The sequence below is a fragment of the Girardinichthys multiradiatus genome, chromosome 14, assembly GCF_021462225.1.
Source record: "Girardinichthys multiradiatus isolate DD_20200921_A chromosome 14, DD_fGirMul_XY1, whole genome shotgun sequence".
NCBI lineage: Eukaryota > Metazoa > Chordata > Actinopteri > Cyprinodontiformes > Goodeidae > Girardinichthys > Girardinichthys multiradiatus.
Genome location: NC_061807.1, coordinates 44,044,075 through 44,072,022, shown reverse-complemented (window position 1 = coordinate 44,072,022; position 27,948 = coordinate 44,044,075). Strand labels below are relative to the sequence as shown.

General features: G+C 39.0%; 1 protein-coding gene across 1 annotated transcript; it reads left to right on the top strand.

The window, feature by feature from the left end:
* Positions 1–1,134: 1,134 nt before the first annotated feature.
* LOC124880358 (transforming protein p54/c-ets-1-like) lies at positions 1,135–17,026 on the top strand. Its single transcript, XM_047385403.1, has 7 exons — positions 1,135–1,159; positions 2,712–2,831; positions 2,942–3,145; positions 5,126–5,311; positions 6,395–6,619; positions 6,704–6,822; positions 14,037–17,026. Exons 1-7 carry the CDS (start codon positions 1,135–1,137, stop codon positions 14,259–14,261), a joined length of 1,104 nt encoding a protein of 367 aa, XP_047241359.1. The 3' UTR covers positions 14,262–17,026.
* Positions 17,027–27,948: the final 10,922 nt, after the last annotated feature.

Sequence of the window (27,948 nt, the reverse complement as noted above, 5' to 3'; positions counted from 1 at the left end):
TTAAAATCTCCAAAGGAGTCCCAGAACAGAACCAGCCTTCTTCATCAGCTTGTTGAGCTTTTTTAAGTCCCTGGCTCTGATGCTGCTTCCCCAGCAGATGATGGCAGAAGAGATCACACTTTCCACAACAGACTTATAGAAGATCTGCAGCATCTTGCTGCAAACACCAAAGGACCTAAGCTTCTGCTCATTCCATTGTATACGACTTCACTGTTGTGTCTCTAGTTCAGTCTGTGAACACGAAGATGTTTATATTCCTCCACCACCTCCACTTCTTTTCCCATGATGAAAATTATGTTTGACGTGTATGTCCAAAAATTGAAAATCGAGAAAAAGTTTAATATTTCTTGTCACTCATTTCAAAAAGTGAAATTCGTATAATTACACATAGAGAGAGATTTCAAGCTTTTCTTCTAATTTTGGTCTGATTTAGCCACATATGAAAGTGGTGCCATTCAGATCCTTTTGGAGGTGAAAAGATTAAAATCGGGCTGTTCTGTGTGAACACTACATTCACACAGCAAGCCGTCCAGACGGTTGGAGGTCGCTTTTAATTAGTAGTTTGAACAACAACCCAAGAATCTGGATTTCAGCAAAATTGAACTTTAAGACCTGCAGTGTGAGCATAGCCTAACAGTTGCAGAACACCACCCCCGAGGACAGGGGTTTGACACCTGTGATTTATTTCAACACCTTTTTAAATGAAGGAGAGATTAGATCTAGGTCTGTAATTCGCAATAATTATTGGATACGCTAAAGGTGGAATTCTAAGATCTGAAAGGATGACACCTTTCAAAAAAGCAAGGTGATGTTTAAGGTGATGTCCAAATGAAGATATCCTTTAGCTTGCACATTTCTAACAATTAGAAAAATAGCGTCAACTTATCCCAAGATGAGATTGTTACTGATTTTTAAATATTTTTCCCCCATCACACTAAACTGCAAAACATAATGAAATCACATCATATTACCTCAATGGTTTTCAGGAGCTTCCCTTAAATTTTCTTTTGTCCTACCCCATGTGCATGACTGACGATTGTCCATCACAGCCTGTCCCCACCTTCAGACCAAGCGCTCATATTAAAGGCTCATTCCACCCTGCGTGATCTCCTGTGTTCACTCCACCTGATCCCCATGGAAATGGACTGCCATGCTTGTGGTAAGACTCCTCTATCTATTTAGTTTCTTTAATCCATAGAATAATTAAATTGAGATGAATTTCACATATACATTGTCTTTTAGGTATTGAGCATAACAGATTATGGTTCACAAACACATGATTTAACTGCATAGCGAGTTATTTAGAGTATAACAATAATGCTAAAATATACAGGTATAAAAGATATATCTGTATATTTCCACAATGTATTATTAAAGTGCAGTATAATTTGTTACCTGTTATACCTTCTACAGTAGTGCATTAGAATGGTGTTTATCAACAAATACTGCAAAATAAATCATATAACATAGACATTGCAGTGTTGTTGTCTTTTGCAGAAAGACATTAAATGAAAGACCAAAATGCATTACTTTTTTGCACTCTGATGAACGCTCTAATTCAAACTATTTCATTAGGACCTTAATGCATCCACTATGCTAACATTATACGAATGAATCTGCCCTTTAAGCCTGTGTTAACCAGCTCAAGAGATTCACATACATATTAATGTTTGACATTATATTATCAGTTCCATTTTTATGTGCTTTGTATAGAACATAGAAAAGACAGTGGATTAGTGGTAAGATGCGATTAAATAACTAATTGAATTAACTGCAGGCTTTTTAATTAATTAATCTCAATTTGTTGCATTTTTATCAAATAGAAGTTCAAATTCAATTCAGTTCAAATAAATATTTTTTCATGACTGACTCAATAAACAGACATACGGTTCTTATTATGATGACGTACAGCAATTTCTACCTTGACTTAGTGGTAACTGGAATGGTGCTGTTTTGCTGTCATTTAGTGGTTCATCCAACCTTACAGAACCAGAAGCAAAATGCCTTACTCCAACCAGCAGCTTTACGCTTCATACTTTCCTAATAATCCAACTGTGTTGGGAAAATATAATTTTATAATACTGACACAATCATTACAGAAAATGCATTTTATTAGAAATGTGACTTTACAAGTTTACATCCTCTATTTCAAATGTGTTTTTCTTAACCTGCCACTATACCCAGTCTGAATGCTTAATTTCCCCAAAAGGCAGAAAAAAGTGAAAAAAAAAACAACAAAAAAACATAAAATGTTCTGTATTGAAAGCATGATAGCATGGCAACAATGACAGGGTTTGTCACATTTTTAGCTCTTTGTTTTCCTGTGTTGTTGGGGAGAGTCATGTCACCACCACAGATATTAGTTTTTAAATGTTGGGGCTCTGTTGTAACATTTATCTTTAAAGTTTACCCTAAAAAACACAGTTCCTCTTCCACTCGTGTTTAACACCTGTGGGAGGGGGCCTTATGTAGCTCATAGATCATTCTGCTCTGAATTCACTCGCACATCTAATATTTACTCATTCGAGACTAATTGATGGCACAGATAGCAAATGGATTATATTCTTTTACCTGTTAGTTTTTTCTGTAATTACTGATTAAAATGAACGCGTTAAAGTCCATGCCCTAAAATGTAAATGCAATGATGACCATTAATGATATGCTCTAACCAATTGGTACTTTAAAATGTTTTTTTTCTATGTGTGTCTCAGAGCTAGACTCCCTGGAGGTCCCTCCTCTCACTCCAACCAGTAAGGAGGTCCTGAGCCAGGCTGTTAATGCCAGTTTCTCTGGCTTTGCTCAGGAGATAATCAACCACCAATTTCCAAAGGGTACTCTTTAGACAACCTCCAATTTTTTTAATATACATGGGTTATTCTATATGTAATTTGATCTGCATTTCGACCTCTAAATTATGCATGCAATGGGCCTACATGTCTAGATCCAAGCTTGTGGTCAGAACGAGAGGTAAACCACTGGATAGATTGGTGCCAGGCTGAGTTTGGTCTCCACTGCCTGGGCTCAGATTTGAGGGGTCTGCATGGCAGTGAACTGTGTGTGCTGGACAGGGACACTTTCCTGGGCATGACGTCTGACTGCACTGCAGGAGAGATCCTGTGGGAGCACTTGGAGACCATGAGGGGAGGTAAGCATAGTTTTCAACTAAAACTTTAGACACACTCATCTTTTCAGGACCAGGGCTGCACAATCTTACGAAGAATTCAATTTCAATTCAGTTTTATTTATATAGCGGCAATTCACAACACATGTCGTCTCAAGGTACATATCATACACATTTCAAGTCAGGTACATACATTCCAATTGATCCTAACTATCAAACAGTGCAGTCGGATTTAGCTTATTTGTCAAACTGGTTAAAAGTTTTCTATCTAATGAAACCCAGAAGATTGCAGTGAGTCAGTGACTTGTAGCATTCACTCCTACTGGATGAGCATGTAGCGACAATGGAAAGTAGCTTCCACTGACTTTACAGCAATCCCTCATACTGAGCATGCATGTAGTAACAGTGGAGAGGGAAACTCCCTTTTAACAGAAAGAAACCTCAAGTAGAACCAGAACCAGGCAGCAATCTGCCACGACCGACTGAGGATTTGAGAGAACAGACACAAAGAGAACACAGAAGCACTGATCCAGGAGTACTTTCTATAGGAAAGAAAAGTGAAACATTAATGGTTATAGCTCCTTTAGAGGCTTCATCTAAGAGATAAAGACAGCTAAGCAGATGAACTCTGAACCAGTTTTCAAGTCTAGAGTATGAAAGAGAGCACATACAGTTAGTCATAGTAGAAGCTCAGCCAGTAGCTATGTCTAGAAGAGACAGGGTTAAACACTGAAAGACAGGGCCAAGTGGATCATCTATATAGGGTAAGCATTAAGTTTTTGGCAAGTCCAAAGTCTTTTTTTCAAATGCAAGTTTGCATTTTGGAAATCAGGTCCCAGAGTCTAAAGGAAGAGTGGAGAGGCATAGAATCCACAATGCTTGAAGTACTGTGTGAAGTTTCCACAGTCAGTGATGGTTTAGGGTGCCATTTCATCTGCTGGTTCTGGTACACTGGGTTTTCTGAAGTCTACAGTCAATGCACCCATCTACTAGGAACATTTAGAGCACTTAATGCTTCCCTCTGCTGACAAGCTGCATGAAAATGCTGATTTCATTTTCCTTGACTTGGTACCGACCCACACCGCCAAAGATACCAAGAGCTGGTCCAAGAACCGTGGTCTTACTGTGCTTGATTGGCCAGCAGACTGGTCTGATCTGAACCCCATAGAAAATATATAGAGAAATGTCAAAATGAAGATGAGAGACACCAGACCCACAATGCAGATGACCTGAAGTCCGCTATCAGAGCAACCCGGGCTTCCATTACCCCTCAGCAGAACCCCAGGCTGATCACCTTAATGCTTCATACTTTTCAGAGCCCCAATAATTCTGTTTAAAATATGATTTTTTAATTGATCTCATGTAATATTAAAATTTTCTGAGACATGGAACTTTGCGTTTTCATTATCTGTAAGACATTATCATTACAATTACAAGAACTAAAGGCTTGAAATATTTCACTCTGTGTAATGAATCTATGTAATATACAAGTTTCACTTTCTGATATGAGAGACAAAAATATTGAACTTTTCATTGTTTTCAACATTTTTGAGCTCTACTTGTATATATTGAATATTATAAGCATAATAATTATTATTAGCATATTAGTATATCCCAGTCAGTATCCAGCCGCTAATGGCCGTTCACATTGAGCCAGGTTCTGCTGGAGGTTTCTATATGTTAAAGGAGTTTTTCTTTCTGCTGCTGCTACATGTGTGTTCAGTATGAATTTCCGAATCCATAAATGAATGCAATCTTTGTTATTGTTGAAATAAAGAGCTAATAAAGGCTGACTGGGCTAGTTAGTTTTTTGGGGAAAATGTACCATCTCTAAAATTGGTGAATTGGTGCCATGCTACTACCAGCTTCAAACTCACACACAAGTAGCTCTACAAATATTTTTTCTGTTTGTTTTTTGCCTATATAGCTGGAGTTGTGACATGTAGTCTTGCATGAATCAGTATTAAAGTTTTTTTTTTCTCTTCCTGTTAGAAAACTACTCAGACTACATCCAGGATCATTCGGATCAACAGAATGTCCAACCTTACTATCACACAACTGAAAGCACCAATCTCCACACTCTGGAGCCTGTGTCTGCCCAACATGAAGGTTACAGTCTGGGGAAAACAGAAGCTCCCAGAAGGACCATCGGCAGCACTTTTCTGATACCAAAAATAGACATCAATAGGGGTAAAAAAAAAAAATCATTATCCATAAAAAGATAGGTCATTATTATTTCATTGCATATACGCTGTGGTTACAAAAAACGTGTATTTTAAAGTAGGAGAATTTATTTGCTTTTGCATGGATGAGAACCATTATTTATCTTTAGCCTGATAAAATCATCAACACAGTTCAAAAAGGCAAGAGCAGAATTTTATGCAATTTTAAGCTGTTTATTTACTCAAAATGCAAAAGAAATCAGAGACAGACATCTTTTTATTTATAAATAGTATCCTCCCATCTTCTAGGATATACCCTAAGTCTTTCCTTTCCAAATCTATCAGCCTAGCTAACCAATAGTGTGAAGGTAGAATAGTGGGTAGGTAGAATTACCTCCCCTCTATTGCAACAAAGGGTTGCTAAATACAGATAACTTCATTACATCAATATAAAACATGCAGACCTTGTACTTTTTCTGTGCTTATGTTCATGAGCCCAAATGGACTCTGTCATTGTCTACATGAGCAAGAAGAAAGCCATAAGATCTACTGTTGACCACACTTCTCCCAGTGGAATGTGGTAATGGCAGCATCATGCTGAGGTGATTTTCTTCACCAAGTACAGCCAAGCTTATCATTATTGATGAGAAGTTGGATATCAACTTTTTTTTTTTCTTTTTTCTTTCTGCTCTCGGTGGAGGAGGACGCTTTTTCTCTGTATCCCGCACCCCTCCCATATCTGCCCTGCTTCAGCTCTGTGTCTTGTCTTCTTTTTGGAGCCTCCTTTTGCATATCTTCCAAATTCTGAGTTATGGATTTGGTCCGCTGGTCTCTCAATGCAATTGATCAAATTTCTCGAGGAGAAGACAGGGTGAAGGAGAGCCCAACTTGTCCGGACGGGACATTTTTCTCTGGATACACAATGGACTCCTGGCAGAAGTGGAGGATTGTGTGTTTGTCGATAATGTCAGTCGAGGATATATTGATAAATATATTAACAATACTTTGTTTTAGGTTTTCATTCTCTGATGAATCAGTATACTTAATAAGACTGCTATCTCTAACCATTTCTTCTTCATGTGTCTTGTGTTACTACTCCTGCCTCTTTAAGAAACACACTTTGAAGTGAGGGCTGCTCCGAGCAGAAACTCCGCCGCTGTCAACTTTCTGGCATGGCCTGATTCGCTGAATGATTTAGAGCCCCCAATGGAGGAGAGGGTGCCTGAGGATGCCCTCATGGTACAGCAGAAACACAGGAGCTTCAAAGACTATGCAGGCACCACAACAGATGTAGGCAAAGCTGTGATACCAGCAGCCATTTTAGCTGGTTACACTGGTTAGTACAGTTATCATAACAGAGCAACTTGTCTTGTCTTGATTTATGAGCATGATGCCCTTCTGCTCGACCTTCTTTCCTCAGGCAGTGGCCCCATTCAGCTGTGGCAGTTTCTTCTGGAGCTTCTGACAGATCGCAGCTGTCAATCGTGTATCAGCTGGACTGGAGATGGGTGGGAATTCAAGTTAACTGACCCCGATGAGGTACATAACTGCTTATCTTCGTATTACTGTTGCTTCTACTAAACTGTCTATATTGATCATTTCCACATTAACAGCAAGCAAACATGACTAAAACAATGACTCCTATTAGAATGTCTAAACAATGTACCTAGTTTCACATAAATAGACAGCAATGAACTCTTTAATGATAGTTCGGATTTTTTAGGTGGGGTTCTACTAAAGGGTTATTATGACCTTTCACTAGTCTTCCACAAAGCATCACCGCCTTAAATATGCTAAGATAAGCCGGCTCTGAGGTCCCTTGGGTCATTCAAAAATCCCAAGTGGAACTTGCTGTGAACGTTCAGAAATGAAGCTGACAGGATGAGATGAGGTGGTGCAGCATCAACGTCAGCACTACGCATAAAATTTCAGTCTTTAGGCTTCACATACCATTCTTTTCACTTTAATGATAGAGGGGGAACTCAGAATAGTGATCATGTAGCTGGCTGAGCAAATTATATATCCCACCTTATTATCTTTTATCTTTATGTTACCTTTATATTGTGAATCAGTCTTGTTTCAGCATTTTAGCTGATTGGTCCTGATTTTTCTAGGGGCAAGCCAGCTTCTGTCTAAAATTGATCTGCCAAATACAGGGGTTGCACAATGAAACTGAAACACCTGGTTTTAGACCACAATAATTTATTAGTATTGTGTAGGGCCTCCTTTTGCGGCCAATACAGCATCAATTCGTCTTGGGATTGACATATACAAGTCCTGCACAGTGTTCATAACTTTTATGGACAGGATTTCTAGGCGCAGCCAAGGGCCAAAGGGGGTCTGGTTTGGGGACCAGTGGATTTCGTCTCTACTTTTTGGAGATGACATAGTCCCGCTGGCCCCCTCTAGCCAAGACTTACAGCATGCGCTGGGGCAGTTCGCAGCCAAGTGTGAAGCAGCTGGGATGAAGCTCAGCTCCTCCAAGCCTGAGGACATGGTTCTCGCCCGGAAAAAGGTGGCTTGTCCTTTTCAGGTTGGAGAGGAGTTCAAGAGTTCAAGTATTGTTCACGTATTGTTCAGGTATTGTTCACGAGTGAAGGAAGAATGGAGCAGGAGATCGACAGATGGATCGGTGCGGCTGCCGCAGTAATGGGGGTGCTGTGCCGGTTCGTTGTGGTGGTACCCTGTCTCTCGCCCATAGACTGCTAGAGATAGGCACCAGCTTCCCCGCAAACCACTATGGAATAAGCGGTAGAAAATGACTGACTGACTGACCTTCTAAAACTTTGGGTGATATTACGGATTATGTCTTTGGGAACTTTTTGGCCACAATCCATTGACAACATGGGTAAACCAAGGAAGCACAGAGGTACAAATGATGCAGCAGTGGTGGATTGTGACTTGAATCAAGATGGCGAAGGGGCTTCTAGCCCTGCCTGCGTCAGGGCTGATCTCCACCCTGCCATGGCTAAGGCATTTTGAGATAATGATGGCTAACATAACCAAAGTAATTGAAAATAAGCTGGGCCCATTGTCTGAAACCGTCCGTCAACATATCGAAGATATTAACATCAGTATTACACGACTTGATGAAGCAGAAGCTAGGATACTAGCCTAGGATCTGTTTTGGCTTACGAGGCAAGGATTGGGGCTCTTGAAAAGCAGGCCGGTTTGTTGTCTGAAAGGGCGGACATGAATGAAAATTAAAGCAGACATCTGAATATTCGACTGATGGGGTTGGCTGAGGGCTCCGAAACAAACAATCCGATTAACTTTCTTGAGTCATGGCTACCTCTGTTTCTCAACATACAGATGGACGCAGGACGTATACGGCTGGAGAGAGCGCACCAAGCACTCGGGCCATTTGTCTATCTGGGCGTAACTATAACGGCATCGTTTGAATTGTTGTACAAAGCTAAATATACACCTGTCCTGGATGCCATAAAAGCAGAGTTAGACCGATTTAGACCGCTTTCTTACCTTTATTATGGCTTGCTCTCATTAGAATGTGCATTCTACCAAGATTACCCTATACGGATGATACATTTTCTATTGACAAACAAGTTTATCAAGTTGCTCGAAGGATGGCTGAGTTCCTTTATCTGGAGTAAAAGGAAACCAAGATTAAAAAGGTCTAAACTTCAAAGACCTTGCTCTGGTGGGGGTCTTGATATGCCTAATTCAGACAGTACCAGTTAGCAGTACACTTGCATGTGATCACACATTGGTTTCAAAATAAACTCGAGGGTAACTATAAGAGTACTTCCCCCCTCACTACGATTTGAGATAATCCAGAGTTTTTGCCTGGTTGTAAGGAAAGGGGTTTTGAACGGTGGTCTGAGAAAGGGATTACAAAACTGGGTAATTTATTTGGAAACCAAGGGTTATTGTCTTTTATTCAGGTACAGCAAAAATTTGGGTTACTGAGAACAGACTTTTTCAGATATTTGCAAGTTAGCCACTTTCTTAGAGATATAACAGTAGCTAATGAGCTATCTACTGTAGAGAAAGTAATTTGTTCAAAAAATGCTAAAAAATCTATCCCTCCATTTTACAAAGCTATACTCTGTGATTCCCTCTTTGACAGTATCTACAAAAATGGCTTGAGAGAAAGATATGGGCATTTTAATAGATCCTGAAGTCTGGGGTGAGATGTGGAACAATGCTGCTAATATTTCCATCTGCAATCGAACAAAATCCATTCAGTTTAGAATTTTGCATCGGACCTATATTACGCCCATTATCAAAAATAGGATGGATCCAAACTTTTCTTCACTTTGCTGGAAATGTAAGACTGAAGTCTTTGACTACTTTCATTGTCTATGGTTGTGTACAAAGATACAAAAATATTGGTCTGGTGTGATTAAGGACATATCTTCTGTTTTTATACCTAAGATTTAAAGGGCCTGATTTGGCATCCTGTGTACTTTAAGGTTTTCCCTATCGTTTATTATTATTATTATTATTTCCTTCCTCTTGTCTGTTGACATGTTGTTACTCATTATTGTCATCTTTTTTTCTCTTTCTGTTAAAGTTCCATTTGTTCTATCTGAGCAATTTTGTATGTTTGTTGTGTGTTAAACTTTAAGAAATTCCAAAAACAAAACAAAAAGCAAAAAAACGTCACTTTAAGACCATCCCGGTAAATATTGGACTCATAAGATATGGATTGTCAAAAAATTTCATTTTTTAAGCTTGTAGTTTGGTGTCCTCCAAGAAGGTAACTGTCTATTAAAGTAGTACTTGTGGGTTATTCATGTGTAGAAAGGCTGCTTGTGTAGTGAGAGTGGACAGTTGATTGCATCAAACCAATAACTTTGCAGTAATCCCTTCTACTCATAGTATTCATGTAGCAAACCCCAAGAGAATAACTTCACTAAAACAGGAAGAAATTCCAGCAGAACCACGCATAGTGTCTGGTTCTGCTGACACTATGGCTGGTTTTCTACTACAACTGAATGGAGAATTTGAAAAGACAGAGCATACAGATTTAGTCAGAAGCACTGGTCCAGTAGTACTTTATATGTCAAAAACAGTAAAGGGTTAATGGCAGGAGTGGCTCTTTTAGTGGCTTCATCTTGAAAAGAAACACAACTACACATATAGATACATCTAAAAAACTTTTATGGAAAAGCAATATTTTTCTCAGTCATTTCAGTGAAACTCATAGATTCATTTCACATAGTAAAATATTTAAAGTCTTAATTTCTTTTAATTTTGATTATGGCTTACAGAAAATGAAAATCCAACAAACAGGGGACGTCAAATCTTACTTGAAACTGCTGGTAAGGATAAGCGTAAATACAGTAAGATTGTTATTCATGCTGGTGGTAATGACACCCAGTTACGCCAATCCGAGGTCACCAAAGTTAGTGTTGCTTCGGTGTGTAAGTTTGCCAAAACAACCCTGTAATTTTCTCTGGTCCCCTCCCTGATCTCACCAGTGACGACATGTTTAGCCGCATGCTGTCATTCAACCGTTGGCTCTCTAGGTGGTGTCCTGAAAACAATGTGGGCCATCCATTCCCCCAACTCTCAGCAGGAATGACTTTATGGGATTTTTTGTAAATAAAATTGATTCTATTAAAAATAAAATCATTGGCATACTCCAGAACATGATTACTTCATCCTCAGTAAGTGAGGCAGCATTGGAAGTAACTGTAGAACCTGATCTGTGTTTCGACTGCTTTGATCCTGTGGAGCTTCCTGAGTTATCAGAAATATTAGTTTCATCTAAACCTTCAACTTGTATGTTAGACCCAATCCAAGCCAAATTATTTAAGTAAGTGTTCCCTCTGATTACCAGCCCCATTCTAGATATGATTAATCTATCCTTAGTAAATGGATATGTACCACAGCCTTTTAAGGTAGCTGTAATTTAACCTTTACTTAAGAAACCTTTGCTTGATCAGAATTATTTAATAAATTACAGACTAATATCCAATCTTCCGTTTTTATCTAAAATTCTCGAGAAAATAGTTGCTAATCAAGTGTGTGAGCATTTATACAGCAATGACCTGTTTGAAGAGTTTCAGTCAGGTTTCAGAGCTCATCATAGCACTGAAACAGCTCTACTGAAAGTCACTAATGATATTCTTATGGCCTCAGATAATGGACTTGTGTCTGTACTTGTCCTCTTAGATCTCAGTGCTGCATTTGATCCAGTCGATCACAATATTCTCTTAGAAAGGCTGGAATATGCTGTAGGGATCAGGGGAACAGCGCTAGACTGGTTTAAATCTTATTTGTCTGACAGATTCCAGTTTGTTCATGTAAATGATAAATCATCTTCAAGTTCCAGGGTTAATTGTGGAGTAAACTGATATTAATTTCATTAATTCAAACAAATAATCAAACCAAATCTTCAAATCAGTTCTTTAATAGCCACGCCTTAAAGTTATAAAACATTATGAAATCAAATTATTTTCAAAAATGTGTTGTTTACTACTGTATAACAGGTAATAAATAAATCTATCAGGGGTATAAATTATTTTACACTGAAGTTAAGGTGCTGTCTAGGCCATAATAATCGGTCACCATCATCAGAATGACATAATTTCTATACCCAACACATGGTCTTTTTTATTTTGCAGCCTGTTGATCTCACAAGTTCTTGGTAACATAGCAGGTGCTTTACATGTGCTTTGACTGCAGTTTTGAATATTTTATCCAGTTATAATGCAATACAGCTAGATTCAGTGGATCATGAAATCTAAAATAGTAAATAAAAGGTGCATCTTAGACAACCAGCAGATTGCATCAATTATTAAAATAAATCTCACAGGTTTCCAGTAGCAGTAGATGCTAACTACAGTTAGCAATACAACCTGATCACAATGTATTTCTTTGCATTTTATGCTTTCACACATGATGGAAACAACATGTTCAGAACCAGAGCCTGTGGCCTGGGTTGTACCTCAGTCATTCTCAGCCTTTTACAGCATAAAGGAACTTGTCTTTTCCAGCTTCCAAAATGATTAGAATTTAACATCAGGAACACACCACATATAAGTCATAATTTCTTAAACAAACATGAAGCTAAAATAAAATTGTTCATGAAAAGCCAAATCCTTAAATAAAAACGAAATATGCAAATTAATGGGAGCACATTTTGTTCAAACCATGACTTTGTGTAAATAATAAAAATTATAACAAATTAGTTTTTTTATGAGGAGAGCAACCAAAAGTAAAAAAAAAAAAAAAAAATCAAGCCAAATTTCTAGTTTCAGGCAGCATTCCGTATAATGTTTAAAATTCAGACTTTCAGGTACATATGGAACAAACTTGTTGCCATTTACTTAAGATCAATGTTGGGATTATGAATCTGAGATTATTTAATATTATTATTTTAATATTTTATCAAATAATATTTCGGTCTGCTAAGGGTTGTCCTGTGAATACCAGCCCAGTAAGGCGATGGTATTAGGACAAAATAGAAAAGGGTGAGACGAGAAGTTTGAAGAAGGTATCCACAGTGAACAATGGTTAGCTACAGCTAACCTCCTTAGCTGTGGGGAGTGGCAGCTGTTCTGTCGGCCGGTCTGTGAACAAACGGTTAGCTTCTAGCTAACCTCCGTGGCTGTGGATGAAAGACTGTCCACTAACCACACTGCACGTTACCACGGTGATGGGGTCTCTGCTGTCTTCCTTCCAGACTGGGAGACCGCTCCGCTCGGCTTCATAGAGACCGCGTCTCTGTAGGGAACTTCTCTGGGAGAGTTTGCTTCTGCAGGCCTCAGAGAGAAAGTAAGCAACTCTTACACCTTAATTTCCCCATTCATGAATGAAAATACCGGATACACAGACAGTTTTCATTCGTACTTAACTTTGAGTATGATTGAATGACATCCTTGGATCAAGTTGAAGAGTTTATGTCTGTTTGCCAGCAAAGAGACATCGCGCTTGTCTCCCCTATCTGGTCCCTCTCGAATGCCGTGTGGAAGAGGTCGGCTTGTTGGAGAGGGGGTGCTCTTATTCAGACAATGGCATCATGGGAAGTCTGCTGCTACCCCCCTTTCCTCAGTTGCTGGAAGTCAGTTAAATGCAATTTATTTTGAAAGTTCCAGAAAAGTGTTTACCGGAGTTTAATGTTGAAATCCATGGCAGGGTCCAAACATCAAGCTAGAAGCTGCGAATAAGATCTCAATATCTTGTTTGTCCATATTAAAGTCTTGATTTCCATCTTAATGAGAACTTTATTATATCTATCTATAAAGGAAAGGAAATAACTAAATAAATAATCATCCCAAAAAAAGAAACACTGAAACTGTCTGACTGTGTTAAATTACTGGTAAGGTTACGACACACCTGAAGTTTTAGACAAGTGAAAATCCTTTATAACTGGTTATCTTTCCAAATACATTTGAGAAAATAATATTTTTTAAGTTTATTTATCCATCACTTTGCTATTGTTATTAATTAGAATGTAGATTAAAATCTTGAATTTTTTTTTTATATTTTAAGAAAACCCTGAGCATATAGCATATGTTTTATAAGAGGACACCTGAACTGAGCTGCTCCGCTGGATATGAGTCGTTGCAGTTTATTCAGATGTATGTTGCCTGACAGCACACATTGTTAAGGTGATCAAACAGGGTCAGAAACTATTGCAGCGGTTTAAAAATTGTAAAGAAGGTAAATTCATTACAGTTGCATCTTCTTTCTTGTTCAGACCCAAGAAAGACAGATTTGATATTCTTTTTTATCAGATTTGTGGCTGTTCTCCAGGACTCAGATGAGCATTTCTTTTCCAGGTCGCTCTGCTTTGGGGAAAGAGGAAAAACAAACCCAGGATGAACTATGAAAAACTTAGTCGGGGCCTACGGTACTACTATGACAAAAACATCATCCGTAAGACAGCCGGCAAGCGCTATGTCTACCGCTTTGTGTGCAACCTGCAGGGCCTGCTGGGATACGAACCTGGCGAGCTGCATGCCATGTTGGACATCAGCAGCAAGACACGCTCAGAGAGAGAATAATCAGACAGAGACCAAGAACTATTTTTCTAATAATGTTTTGCTGTTTTATATGATTGTTAGTTGCAGATAAGTGAGGGATTAACATGCTCAATACTGGCCTCTGTCGTCAAAGTCCTTTCACCACGAAGCCAGTTTTTCTTACTTGACTCTGACAAAGTTGAAAATGTCAAAAATGTTGTTCAAAAAATAATTGTTTATTACATAATCACTGAAGCCACACTCACTGTTTTTAGATGTATTCTTTACTTTTTGAAGTTGATCAGAGTATCTAGGAAACTACAATAAGTATACTTTTTGGTTTTCTGCGGTATAAATATGAGATGACGCCTGTTTCTCTTAACCACTTTGAAATCTCTGAAAGAAAAGTTTATACTTCTTAGTTAAACTTGCCCATTCCCACAGTCAGAGCAATAATTGAAAAATTTAAAGCAAGGGTAAGTGTGGAAAAGAGGCTGGTTATTAAGTTGTCACAACAAGTTTACTGTGTGTGTGTGTGTGTGTGTCCGGGGGTAGCCAAGTCTTCATATTTAGGTAGCGTAGGATGCTACCTAAATACCAACTGGTTGCTGGGGTTGCTGGAGAAAACCTCTCGTCTCTCCTGATGGATCCTATATTCTAGAAGCAAGACTGGTAGTTAGCAAAAGAATCACAGGAGAATTAAATGTAATCATTCAAACTGTATTGGATCAGAAAAAAAGTATATTAACAGATGGTATGCATACAGTGACTTTTTTTCACTCCACTGAACACAGTCAGTTTGTCCAAAGCCAAAAAGGATAGGGGGTGGGGCAAACACTGATAACAGAAACCCCCAATACCAAGCACACCCAGAGCTTTCTGAAATAGCCAAGCCTCCCCACATTCCTCTGGAAAAACAACTCCTTGTATAGTCACAACTTTGGATTGAGTCAGAGCAAACATCTAGTTTTGGAACAGATGGGCCCAGATATTCTTCATCCAGGACATCTTCGGGGTGGCGAGGGACTTCTGGGGGATGTGTTTTACACACAAGTGTTGACCTCCATGCAAACCCGATAGGTCACTAGTACTTATGTGGAGGGTTGCATTTCAATCTTCTCCTCCTCTTTCACTTGAATTACCCAATTCTCTAAAAGTGTTAAACACATAATTGCTATGAAAAAGTGATTCCCACAGGGAACACACTGAGAAGTCTTTACTGTCCAATGATCATACACTGTGAGGTGTGCTAAATGTTACTGGATCTTTGTTCAGATGCCTTCTAAGTTGTTTTATGATGAAGCATCACTAACAGTGAACAAACTGCTTTTGCCCAGTTGGTAACCATACAGATACAATTCAAACCAGATATTTACATGACGTGTATTAAAAAAACATTTGCCATCTTTTTCTTACTGTCTGACATTACATCAGACTAAACATTTCCAGTTTTAGGTCAGCCAGGATTTTTTATTTTTTGTTTGGTAAATTTCAAAATAATGACATGAAGTTTTTAAAAGATTTTTCAGAAGTTACCTACATTTCATCAGTATTTGGTAGAATTGCCTTTTCAACTTTGTGACCTAGGTCATATATTTTGAGTTTCCTTTCACATGCTTCTCACAATAGTTGTAGCTGGAATTTTAGAGCATTTTAGAGCATTCCTCCTGACAGAAGTGGTGTAACTGGATTAGTTTTAAAGGTCACCTTGCTCACACCCACCACTTAAGCTCCACACATACATTTTCTATGGACTTAAGTTTAGGGCTTTGTGATGGTCACTTTGAGGCATTGCCGTTGTTGTCTTGAAGCCACTTTGTAACTAATTTACAGGTATACCTAGAATCATTGTCCATTGGAAAGCCCCATTTGAGTCCAAGCTTTCATTTCCTGGTGTCGTAGTTCCCTCATAACCTTGCCAAAGCTGAACAAAACCCAATGAAGACCCAAAGTTCTGCCAGCCCATCTTTATGCTGTGTCGAACAAAAGATACTGGAAAGGCTTATTAAGAGCCGCATTGAGCCAGTGGTGGACCCACAATTCCCACAAAACAAGCTGGTTTATCCTGAGGCATGTCAATAGCTGATCAGGTACCTCTATGGAGAATATTTATTAGACCACAGGATGAAAGGTAAAGGTCTTTGTCTTTGAGTACATGTACAATCTACATTCTGATTTTTTTATGTTGCTTTTGGAATAATGGCTTCTTTCTCTCTGAGTGGCCTTTCAGCCCATGTCAGTAGAGGACTCTTTTCACTGTGAATAATAGAACTTTCTTACCAGCTTGAGCAGCATCTTCACCAAGTCTTTAGTTTTTATTCTGGGGATGTCATTTCACAGTTAAACATGGCCATCTCTGGGACACAGTACCCCTCTCCTTCCTGAAGAGGACGATGGCTAGATAATCCCATTCTGTTACTTGCCTATGACTGTTTGAACAAATGAACATGAACCTTCAAACATCTGAAAATTATGTCCAAAGACGAAACCAGACTTGTTGAGGCCCACAGTTCTATTCCTGATATCTTGGCTGATTTCTTTTTATGTTCCCATTATGTCACACGAAGAAGCACAGGTGTGCCTCCATTCTCAAATGTTGTGAAATAATCAGAAGCTTACAAAGTCATGCAATCATAATTTGGGGTAGTGTGAAAAGGGTGATGTAAATGTAATTATCTCTAGAGCCCAGCTTGAATTGTTTCATGATTGTGGCTTTCCAGAACAGGGCTGCCACTAAGTGGGTTATTTGGCAAAACATTTATATATTATTGTGAATTTTTAAACTTAATAAACATATTGAAATAAAATATTGTGTTGTTTTCTGAGTTTTTCATTGTAAAGACCTGTAAAAGATTATTTCTACACATGGACCTAGGGTGCCAATATGCTGGAAGGGTGCTGCATGAAGGTGGAGCAAACAGACAACAAATCAAGAGAAAACAAAATGTTTTGAATGAAGTAATTTCTGTTAATAAGTCCTTTATTGTGTTTATTCATTCAACATAGCCATATAGATAGAAAGATCAAAAGATTGTCTTATTTTGGAAGTAACAGGTGACCTGTGATGAGATTTTATCCATCACAGAACAGGAGAACTGAGACAGGGTGAGGAGAGCATCCAGTGTATTACTTCCACCACTTACCCTGCCAAGAGCTACTAATGGAAGAACTGGAGCAGGAGAGACATGTGTCTGTCTGATTGTTAGGGTGTGTGTGTTGGCAGTGCGCATGTCTACCACTTAGAACAGAACTATTTTTTAAGGCTGAACAATCACATTAAACATGTCATTTACACCAGAGCTGTTTCCCCCAGGGGGGCGTTGAGTAACAGCAGCAACAATATGAAACCACACAGAGTTGTTAATTTTATCCAAAACATCTTTACTTTTACCTTGTTGACACATTGAAAGAACCCATCGTTTTGATTTTTTTGAGCTGCTCTGTATAAAATTGGTTACACGTGTAACACTTAATCACACAATAAGCCCCAAAAGTCAAGCCTCAGGGGTCAAAGCTTGACCACCAGGCCTGGCTTCAGGAGGGTCCCTTGGTCTAACTAATCCGGGCGAGGTTTCTTTTTTTGGTCAGTCAAATCATCAGAATCTATAAATACTCTTAGCCTGACCCCTCACCTGAAGCCAGTTTTCCAGACCCTACCAGAAGCTATGGCTCTGAACATTTAGCTCTCAGGATCATAGGGTTACAAAACCCTCCAGATTTTTTGCATTTAATGTTGGTTTCTTTCTAAGCGATGGAAACGTAGAATATTTTGGAGGTGCACATTACTGACAGTTGGTCGTGGTCTCTTAACTAAACTTTTCTGTGATCTGAGGCAAAAATTGTGTTGTGTAAAATCTATGCCTCCAAAAGGCTAGAAGTCGCCTTCAGCGGAGAAGGGCAGCTACGTTAGCCTTAGCATGCTAACTGCTATGAAGCAAAAGCAGTTTTACAGAGAAATTATTAAAGAACAGCAGGACAACGTCAAGACTTTTTTCCAAATTGTTGTGGACAGCACAAGCACAAGACTAGATAACATCTTAAAGGACATGGAGAATGTCACATCCAGCCTACATTTCACTGATGGTGTTGTGAATGATGTCCGAGCTTGCACTAAAAGCAAACTGGATAAACTCAATAGAGAAATTAACAACATGACAACTGAACTAAAGGAATTGTCTGAGAAGCTGGACTACATGGACAATCAATTAAGGAGAAACAACATCTTCGTGGACAGGATACCTGATGAATGGGAGGAAAATGTCTGAGGGTAAAGTTTGGAATCAAAACAGAATTAGAGCTGGACAGTGATGGAATTATTATTGATCATGCTTTTTCATGTAAATGATAAATCACCTTAAAACTCCAGGGTTAATTGTGGAGTACCACAGGGTCCAATGCTTGATCCAATTCTCTTTACCATTAAATATGCTTCCAATAGGTAAAATTATCAGGCAGCATGGGTGTTGGAAAAATTTATAAAAGTTATCATTGTTTAGTTTAAACAAGCATTATGATTTAAGTTCTATTCTAGTGAAGATGATTCCTGTGATTGTTTTTTAGTTTGTAAAAAGGAGTGGAGAATTAAGGAATGCGGTCTGGAGTGGATCACTCTCTGGACATGACATGCTCATACCATAGATGGGAATGACTGCTTTTTATGTTTTAATCTCTGTAAGAATTGGCTGAACCAATTCTCGCTGGTGCAAGGACTTACTCTTTGTGAGATAGAAGTCGCTGTTCTGCAGAGGACTGTCTCTCCCTTGCAAGTCAAACTTACTTGGTTCACCTTGTGTCTTATTTTACACTTGTCTGTAATTATCAGCTTTTTAACTCTAACAATGGGATACATTTTCACTGTTATGCTGATGATACTCAGCTTTATTTATCCATAAACCTTGATGAGCCCAACCAGGTAGATAGACTACAAGGATGTCTTGAAGACATAAATACTTCGATGACATGTCATTTAAATCCCATATTAAACAGGTTTTTAGGATTTCCTTCTTTCACCTCTGGAACATTGCCAAAATTAGAAATATCCTGTCCAGGAGTGACATTGAAAAATTAGTCCATGTATTTGTGACTTCAAGGCTGGACTATTGTAATTCATTACTATCAGGATGTCCATAACATGGAGTTGAGTCTTCAGCTGATCCAAAATGCTCCAGCAAGAGTTCTGATGAAAATATTTATTTCTCCTATTTTAACTTCCCTTCATTGGCTCCCTGTTAAATCCAGAATAAAATTTAAAATTCTCCTCCTCACATATAAAGCCCTTAATGATCTATCTCCATCATACATCAGAGATCTGATTGTTCCATATGTTCCTAACAGAGCACTTCGTTCTCAGACTGCAGGTTTACTGGTGGTTCCTAGAGTCTCTAGAAGTAGAATGGGAGGCAGATCCTTTAGTCATCAGGCTCCTCTTCTGTGGAACGAGCTCCCAGTTTTAGTCCGTGAGGCAGACACCCTGTCTACTCTAAGGCTAGGCTTCAATTTTGCATTATTTGCTGTTATTTCAGCTTTTAACTCTATGTTCTCTCTCTGTTGTTTTCTCTTTCTAGAAGCTACATCTGACCTGGCTCGGTGTTTAGCTGTGGCACTTTCCTGGAGGGGGACATCGGCCAAGCTGCTGCTGCCAACAACTAAATGCTCACTTTATATAGATGATCCACCTGGCCCTGTCTTTCAGTGTTTAACCCTCTCTCTCCTAGACATAGCTACTGACTGAGCTTTTAATGTAACTAATTATATGTGCTCTCTTTCATATTCTAAACTTGAAGTTGATTTAATCTGCTTAGCTGTCTTTCTCTCCTAGATGAAGCCACTAAAGGAGCTATAACCACGAATGTTTCACTTTCCTTTCCTATAGACAGTACTACTGGATCAGTGCTTCTGTGTTCTATTTCCTTCTCTGCTCTGTTCTCTCAAAGCCCCAGTGGGTCGTGGCAGATGGCCACTCACACTGAGCCTGGTTCTGCTGGAGGTTTCTTCCTGTTAAAAGGGAGTTTTCCTCTCCACTGTTACTCAGTATGAGGGATTGCTGCAAAGTTAATGCAAGTGACTGTCCACTGTCTCTACATGCTCATCCAGGAGGAGTGGATGCTGCAAGTCACTGATTCAATGCAATCTGCTGGTTTTCCTTAGATAGAACAACTTTGAACCAATCTGAATAATAAACTGAATCTGACTGAACTGTTTGATAGAATTAATTAGAATGTATGAACCTGACTGGGAATATGTATGATTGGATTGAACTGACTTTGTCAAGTGCCTTGAGACAATGTGTGTTGTGAGTTGACGCTATATAAATAAAACTAAATTGAATTGAATAGAAACTGTTTTGGAGGAGGTGTAGCCCTATCTATTAAATACAATCTTAGGAGTATGTCCAGAGCTTATGTCACATGATATGAAAAATGCATGGGTGCAAATACAGCATCCTTATGGCAAACCAACCCTGATTGGGTGTATTTATTGATCTCCAAATTCTAACATATTTTATTCGGAACTAACTTGCGATATGCTAAACAGAGTTTTGGAAGAAAATAAAGATATTTTGATATTTTTTATTAGATGATATAAATATTAGATAAACTCTAAGAAGAGCGGTCAATCTCAGTTCAATAACCCTGCAAAACACACAAAGCTGGGGAGCGCAGCGGCCTTCAGACGTCAAACACGGCACATCAAAGTTTCAATAAAAAGTGTTACATGCACATATCATTCAGAACACATTAGATTAAATAGCGAATCTCATCACACTAAAACCTCCTGTACCCTGCCCAGGCTTTCTAAGGAAGAAATAAAAATAAAGGATGGGTTTTACTTGTTGAAGCCTTCTTTCTCATCGGAGTTGAGAGCGAATGGAGGGGGGAGTTAGAAGTTACTGTGCGTCCGCAGTTAAACTCCAAGAAGAGCGGTCAATCTCCGTCCTCTGGCCTCCTTGGGGAAAGGGGAAAATATGATCTGACCGTCAGCAGTCGACTGGAACAAAAACAAGGGTGGCTATCCATCTCCTTGAAACTCCGTGGTTTTTGGTTACGTGTTAGACTCACGTCTTTGATCGGCAAAGTGAAAACGTACAAGCCTTCTTATTCCTGTAAGCTTAATTCGCTTAGTTTTCTCGTTGGCCAACGAGGAGAATGAATAAAAATCCACGTGGGATCTCCTTCTCCAGAAGGCTGCTTCAGATGCTGTTAACAGTGTGTAGGTCCCAAACTGAAAAGCAATGGTGGGGAGTCTCATAGTCCGTTAAATAATTACTGTGACATTGTAACTGGGACGCCCCCGTCTTATCAGCCGCGGTACAAAATGGCCGATGATGTTGGAAAGGCATAGTGGCATCCAGCAACCTGCAAATGGTCCAATATTCAGCAAAACATGGTCCAACACTGGCAATAATAGCAAAGTAATGTGGAAAACCTTCAACAGTTTAATGGGGCGTGATTACAAATCCTAACCAACACACATCGAAACGGATGATGAACCACGAGACTTTGCTAACAATTTAATTCTTTTTATAATGAAAAAATGCAAAAGCTAAATTCTGGAATTACTTGTGGTAATTGCACATCTTTTACAGCTCTCATAAACAATGAGATCATGAGAGATGAGCATTGCACTTTTGATCTAACTACTGTCAAGGTGGATAAAGTGGGGAGTCTTTTGAATGCTGTACCAGAAGACATGTCCTCTGGTGTAGACAATATGGATGGTAGACTCTTGAAGTTAGCAGCTAACTTTGTGTCACATCCACTCTGCCATATTTTCAATAGATGTCTGTTGTGTGGAGCTTTTGCTTCACAGTGAAAAGTGTCTAAAATAATTCATATTCTTAAGAATAAAAATACTTTGTTCAGTGTACCCAATAGTAGGGCTATCAGTATATTACCCGTGTTAGGCAAAATGATAGAAACAATTGTGTGTAAGAAGATGCAACGGTATTTTGTTGAAAATAGCACACTCACTAAATTTCAACATGTTTACAAACCTAATTATTCCAATGCAACAGCTCTTGTCCACATGACTGACAATTGGTATCAAGAATTGGACAATGGTAACCTAGTTGGTTTCATATTTCTGGACTTCATTACAGCACTTGATCTGATAAACCATGATCTTCTCATTGCTAAATTAAATTATTATGGACTATCAACAAAGTCTTTGTTTTGGATAAGACTATTTGACTGACAGAAGTCAATTTGTTTTTACTGTAGCTTCTTGTCTAACAGCAGTGAGATCCACTGTGGTCTGCCTCAGGGCAGCTCTCTTGGCCCTCTTCTTTATTCAGGTAAAACTAATGACTTGACTCAGGGATATATAACGTGTACTGGAAAAGAAGATTGACACACTTTTGAAATGGGTGAATGGTAATAATATGGTTCTGAATGTTAATAAAACTAGATATGCTAATAGGAAGTAAACAGCGATTGTATAATAATCAAAAGTTAATTCTTTAAAAAAAGAGCTCTGAATTGGAGCAAGTTACTCAAATGAAATTACTTGGCATCACAGTCGATCATCACTTGTCATATTCTCAACATATTGAAAATATGATTAAATAAAATGGGCAAAGGTATTGCTGTCAGACAATGTTCTTCTTTTGTTACTCCTACAGTTATGAAAGAGGTTGTACGACCTTTGGTCCTGTCTCATTTAGAATACTGCTCAATTATATGGTGTGCTGCTAACAAATCAGATTTATCAAAGCTGCAGGTAGTCCAAAACAAGGATGCTTGCTTAGTCTTAAGATGTCCATACTCTACTAGTGTTATTAAAATGCATCGCACTTTATTGTAGCCCCTAATGTTGTGTTTATTATGTTAATGTAAATATTGTTTTCTATTACATTTATTTTATTTTATTAACTGGACCCCAGGATGATTAAGTCAAGTCAAGTCAAGTTTATTTATATAGCACTTTTCAGCAACAAGGCACTCAAGGTGCTGTACATAAGGAAAAACATTACAATGATACAGAAAATCAAACAACAGAGGTAAATTAAAAAAATAAAGAGAATAGAATGATGGATAAGAAAACGAAAGGAAAATTGGACTGAAAACTAAACTAATAATGTTTAGATGGCCCAGTCAAAGGCCACTCTAAACAAATAAGTTTTTAATTTTGATTTAAAGCAACTTAGGGTTTCGGCGCTTTTACAGTTTTCTGGGAGTTTATTCCAAATTAGTGGAGCATAAGAACTAAAAGCTGCTTCTCCATGTTTGGTTCTGGTTTTGGGTATGCAGAGTAGATTTGACCCAGATGACCTGAGAGTTCTGGGTGGTTGATACACTGACAACAAGTCTAATGTATTTTGGTGCTAAGCCATTCAGTGATTTATAGACTAACAGAAGTATTTTAAACTCTATTCTCTGAGCTACAGGGAGTCAGTGTAGGTACTTTAGAACTGGGGTGATGTACTCCACTTTCTTAGTTCTAGCGAGGACACGGGCAGCAGCGTTCTGGATCAACTGCAGCTGTCTGATCGACTTTTTAGGCAGACCTGTGAAGACACCGTTGCAGTAATCAATTCTACTAAAGATGAACGCATGAATTAGTTTTTCAAGGTCCTGCTGAGACATTAGTCCTTTAATCCTGGAGATGTTCTTTAGGTGATAGAAGGCCGACCTTGTTACTGTCTTTATGTGACTCTGGAGCTGTTTTTGTGATCAATTAGCTATGGACATAGAGAGAGCTCATATGCACATCAAAATGGAGCTTATACAGTGCCTTGCGAAAGTACTCGGCCCCCTTGAACTGGTCAACCTCTTGCCACATTTCAGGCTTCAAACATAAAGATATCAAATTCAAATTTTTTGTGAAGAATCAACAGCTAGTGGGACACAATTGTGAAGTGGAATGAAATTTATTGGATGTGTCAAACTTTTTTAACAAATAAAAAACTGAAAAGTGGGACGTGCAATATTATGTGGGCCCCTTGCGTTAATACTTTGTAGCGCCATCCTTTGCTGCAATTACAGCTGCAAGTCGCTTGGGGTATGTCTCTATCAGTTTTGCACATAGAGAGACTGAAATTCTTGCCCATTCTTCCTTGCAAAACAGCTGGAGCTCAGTGAGGTTGGATGGAGAGCGTTCGTGAACAGCAGTCTTCAGCTCTTTCCACAGATTCTCGATTGGATTCAGGTCTGGACTTTGACTTGGCCATTCCAACACCTGGATACGTTTATTTGTGAACCATTCCATTGTAGATTTGGCTTTATGTTTTGGATCATTGTCTTGTTGGAAGATAAATCCGTTATGATTTGGGGTTGTTTGGTTTTTGGTTTCTGGGTTTTTCTTATATTTCTCTCACAGTTTTTGAATCTTGCTTCTGTTTATTATTTTTCTGGTCATGTTTTAGTCTTGTTCATGTTTTGTCAAGTTTGGTTTTTGGTTCTGGTCATGCTTTAGTTTTTGTTTGTATTCATGAGTCTCTGTTCTTGCTCCAGCCACGTTGTGTTCTGTCTGTCAATTATCGTTATTCGGTTCACCTGCTCTAAGTTAATCTGTCACCTTGCTCCACCTGGTTTTCTCTCCATATATACACACCTGTTCATTAGTCATCGCGGAGTAATTTCCTAATCACGCCTTGTTTGTTCGGATCATGCCTTGCCTATCTTGCCTGCCCGTTTGTTATTTTGTTCCTGCCGCTTACTGAGAGTGAATTTTTGTTAATTAAATCTTTTTTGCACTTACCGACATGGTGCCTTCTAGTCTGCATTCTGGGGTCCTCTATCTCACAAGTCCTAACAAAATCTCTGTCCCAGTCTCAGGTCTCTTGCAGACTCCAACAGGTTTTCTTCCAGAATGGCCCCATCCATCTTCCCATCAATTTTGACCATCTTCTCTGTCCCTGCTGACAAAAAGCAGACCCAAACCATGATGCTGCCACCACCATGTTTGACAGTGAGGATGATGTGTTCGGGGTGATGAGTTGTGTTGCTTTTACGCCAAACATATCGTTTTGCATTGTGGCCAAACAGTTCGATTTTGTTTTCTTTTGACCAGAGCACCTTCTTCCACATGTTTGGTGTGTCTCCCAGGTGGCTTGTGGCAAACTTTAAATGAGACTTTTTATAGATATCTTTGAGAAATGGCTTTCTTCTTGCCACTCTTCCATAAAGGCCAGATCTGTGCAGTGTACGACTGATTGTTGTCCTATGGACAGACTCTCCCACCTCAGCTGTAGATCACTGCAGTTCATCCAGAGTGATCATGGGCCTCTTGGCTGCATCTCTGATCAGTCTTCTCCGTGTTCGAGATGAAAGTTTAGAGGGACGGCCGGGTCTTGGTAGATTTGCAGTGGTCTGATACTCCTTCCATTTCAATATGATTGCTTGCACAGTGCTCCTTGGGATGTTTAAAGCTTGGGAAATCTTTTTGTATCCAAATCCGGCTTTAAACTTCTCCACAACAGTATCTCAGACCTGCCTGGTGTGTTCCTTGGTCTTCATGATGTTCTCTGCGTTTGGAACAGAACCCTGAGACTATCACAGAGCAGGTGCATTTATACGGAGACTTGATTACACACAGGTGGATTCTATTTATCATCATCAGTCATTTGGGACAACATTGGATCATTCAGAGATCCTCACTGAACTTCTGGAGTGAGTTTGCTGCACTGAAAGTAAAGGGGCTGAATAATATTGCAGGCCCCACTTTTCAGTTTTTTATTTGTTAAAAAAGTTTGACACATCCAATAAATTTCATTCCACTTCACGATTGTGTCCCACTTGTTGTTGATTCTTCACAAAAAATTTGAATTTGATATCTTTATGTTTGAAGCCTGAAATGTGGCAAGATGTTGACCAGTTCAAGGGGGCCGAGTACTTTCGCAAGGCACTGTATAAGCTCCATTTTGATGTGCATATGAGCTCTCTCTATGTCCATAGCTTATTGATTACAGATTTTTTGTTTGTAAACAGCAAAATCCTGTGAACTCATTACGAAGCGAGCTCTGTTTTTAGCAAAATGTGCACTTGGAAAAACAGCAGGGCTGACTTGGTTTGTTATTACATTGCAATGTGAAACGTGCCATAAGTTTCCTTTTTACATCTGACTTCCAAACAGATGTTGTGCTCCCCTGTCTTGACCTGTTGGTAGTGTTGCAGTGCATTATGATATGTGATATGTGGCCAACCTTGAGCTTGACAATGTCTCTCTGTGTTTGAGTTGCAAACACAGAGAGACATTGTTAAGAAAGTAAAACCCCTAGGGGGTTAATTAATTTATTTATAACTTTATTGTTTTTTATGGTTGCTTACTTCCATTAAATACTATCTGAGGCAAATGTGACAGTCATGTAAAGGTTTGTAAAAATGCTTTTTCATGAACCCCTATAACATTTTTATGGTTGGAGTTAATTAACCGTTAACTGCTTTTGTTCTTGGCTCTGGCAAACTTTTAGCATCAAAACAAAACAAAACAAAAATCACTGCATGTGGGATATTGACTCTTTATAACTGCACAACAAAACCCTGTTTTCAAAAGATTGGGATAGCCATCAAATAACTGCATGGTACCCAACCTTGGTAAGATTTCAAAAAGGGAAAACTGGCAGGCTACTTTTGTCCAACATCATAATCTATTGACCATGCTAATATCTGGGTCTTTTAAAAAGACTTTGTAGGACTGAAATGAACCACTTAAATCCACACGCAGAGAAATGAACCCCCTGCTATATTAGGAATTAGAGGCCAACAAATCAATAAAGCAGCCCTGCTGTTGTCTCACAGATGTTAAATGAAACCCATTGGTTTCTCTGCAGGAGCTGCCTGTTGCATTCATCCAAACAAAGACCCTACTCCATAGAAGCACTGAAGTGAAAATCAACGAGCTGACTGAGCAGCACAGAGTGCACCAATTAGGTTCCATTTGCTCAGCCACCACCAACTGATTACACAGAGTGTTTGTGAGGCTTTCTGACCCTTCATTGTCTCAGTAGGTGATTCATCCTATGTGGCTATTTTGTTTCTGGCAGGAACCTTTGGCAATGCTCACTAATGTTCATCACGTTCACAGTGGAATATGTACTCACAGCTGGGACATGGATTTAACAAAGCTCACTGTGTTGAAGAAGTTTAAACAATAGTTTTCGTAACAGGTCTAAGTGGGTTGTTCATCTTTCCATAGGCAATAGCACGACATGCACTGAGTTCTCAAAGTTGTGACCATTCAGCTGTACCACTGCATCTTCCAATACAACTTATTGTCTACTCACCGGGATGTGTGTTATAGTAGTACTAATAAATACTTTAGCACCCTGTGTTGTTGGGTAAAATAAGGCAAGTCATTTTGGCCCTTGGGCTGGATGGTGATGGTTGTTAGCACTGTTATCTGGGTTCAAATCTTGGCCAAGAGCTTTTCTGCATTTAATTTATATGTTCTCGTCATGTTCACTCCTGCTGCCTCCCACAGTCTAAAACGTGATTATTTGATTAATTACTCTCTGTAATTTACCCTTAGGTCAGAGTGTGTGTGAGCATAGTTGTCTTTCTGGCTTGTCTCGGTGTGTGCCTATAATGGACTAGTGATCTGTTCAGGGTATCCTGCCCAGTGACTACTGAAGATAGGCACCAGAAAATGAGAGTTTCTTTTCCCTCTCAGCTTTTTCTACATCATGACATGGTCAGTAGTCAAAGTGCTAAAAAAATCACACAGAGAGGGGGTCTGCCTCCCATTATTAATGTTTCTCTACCCCCATGGTTACCTACCCACATGCACTGAA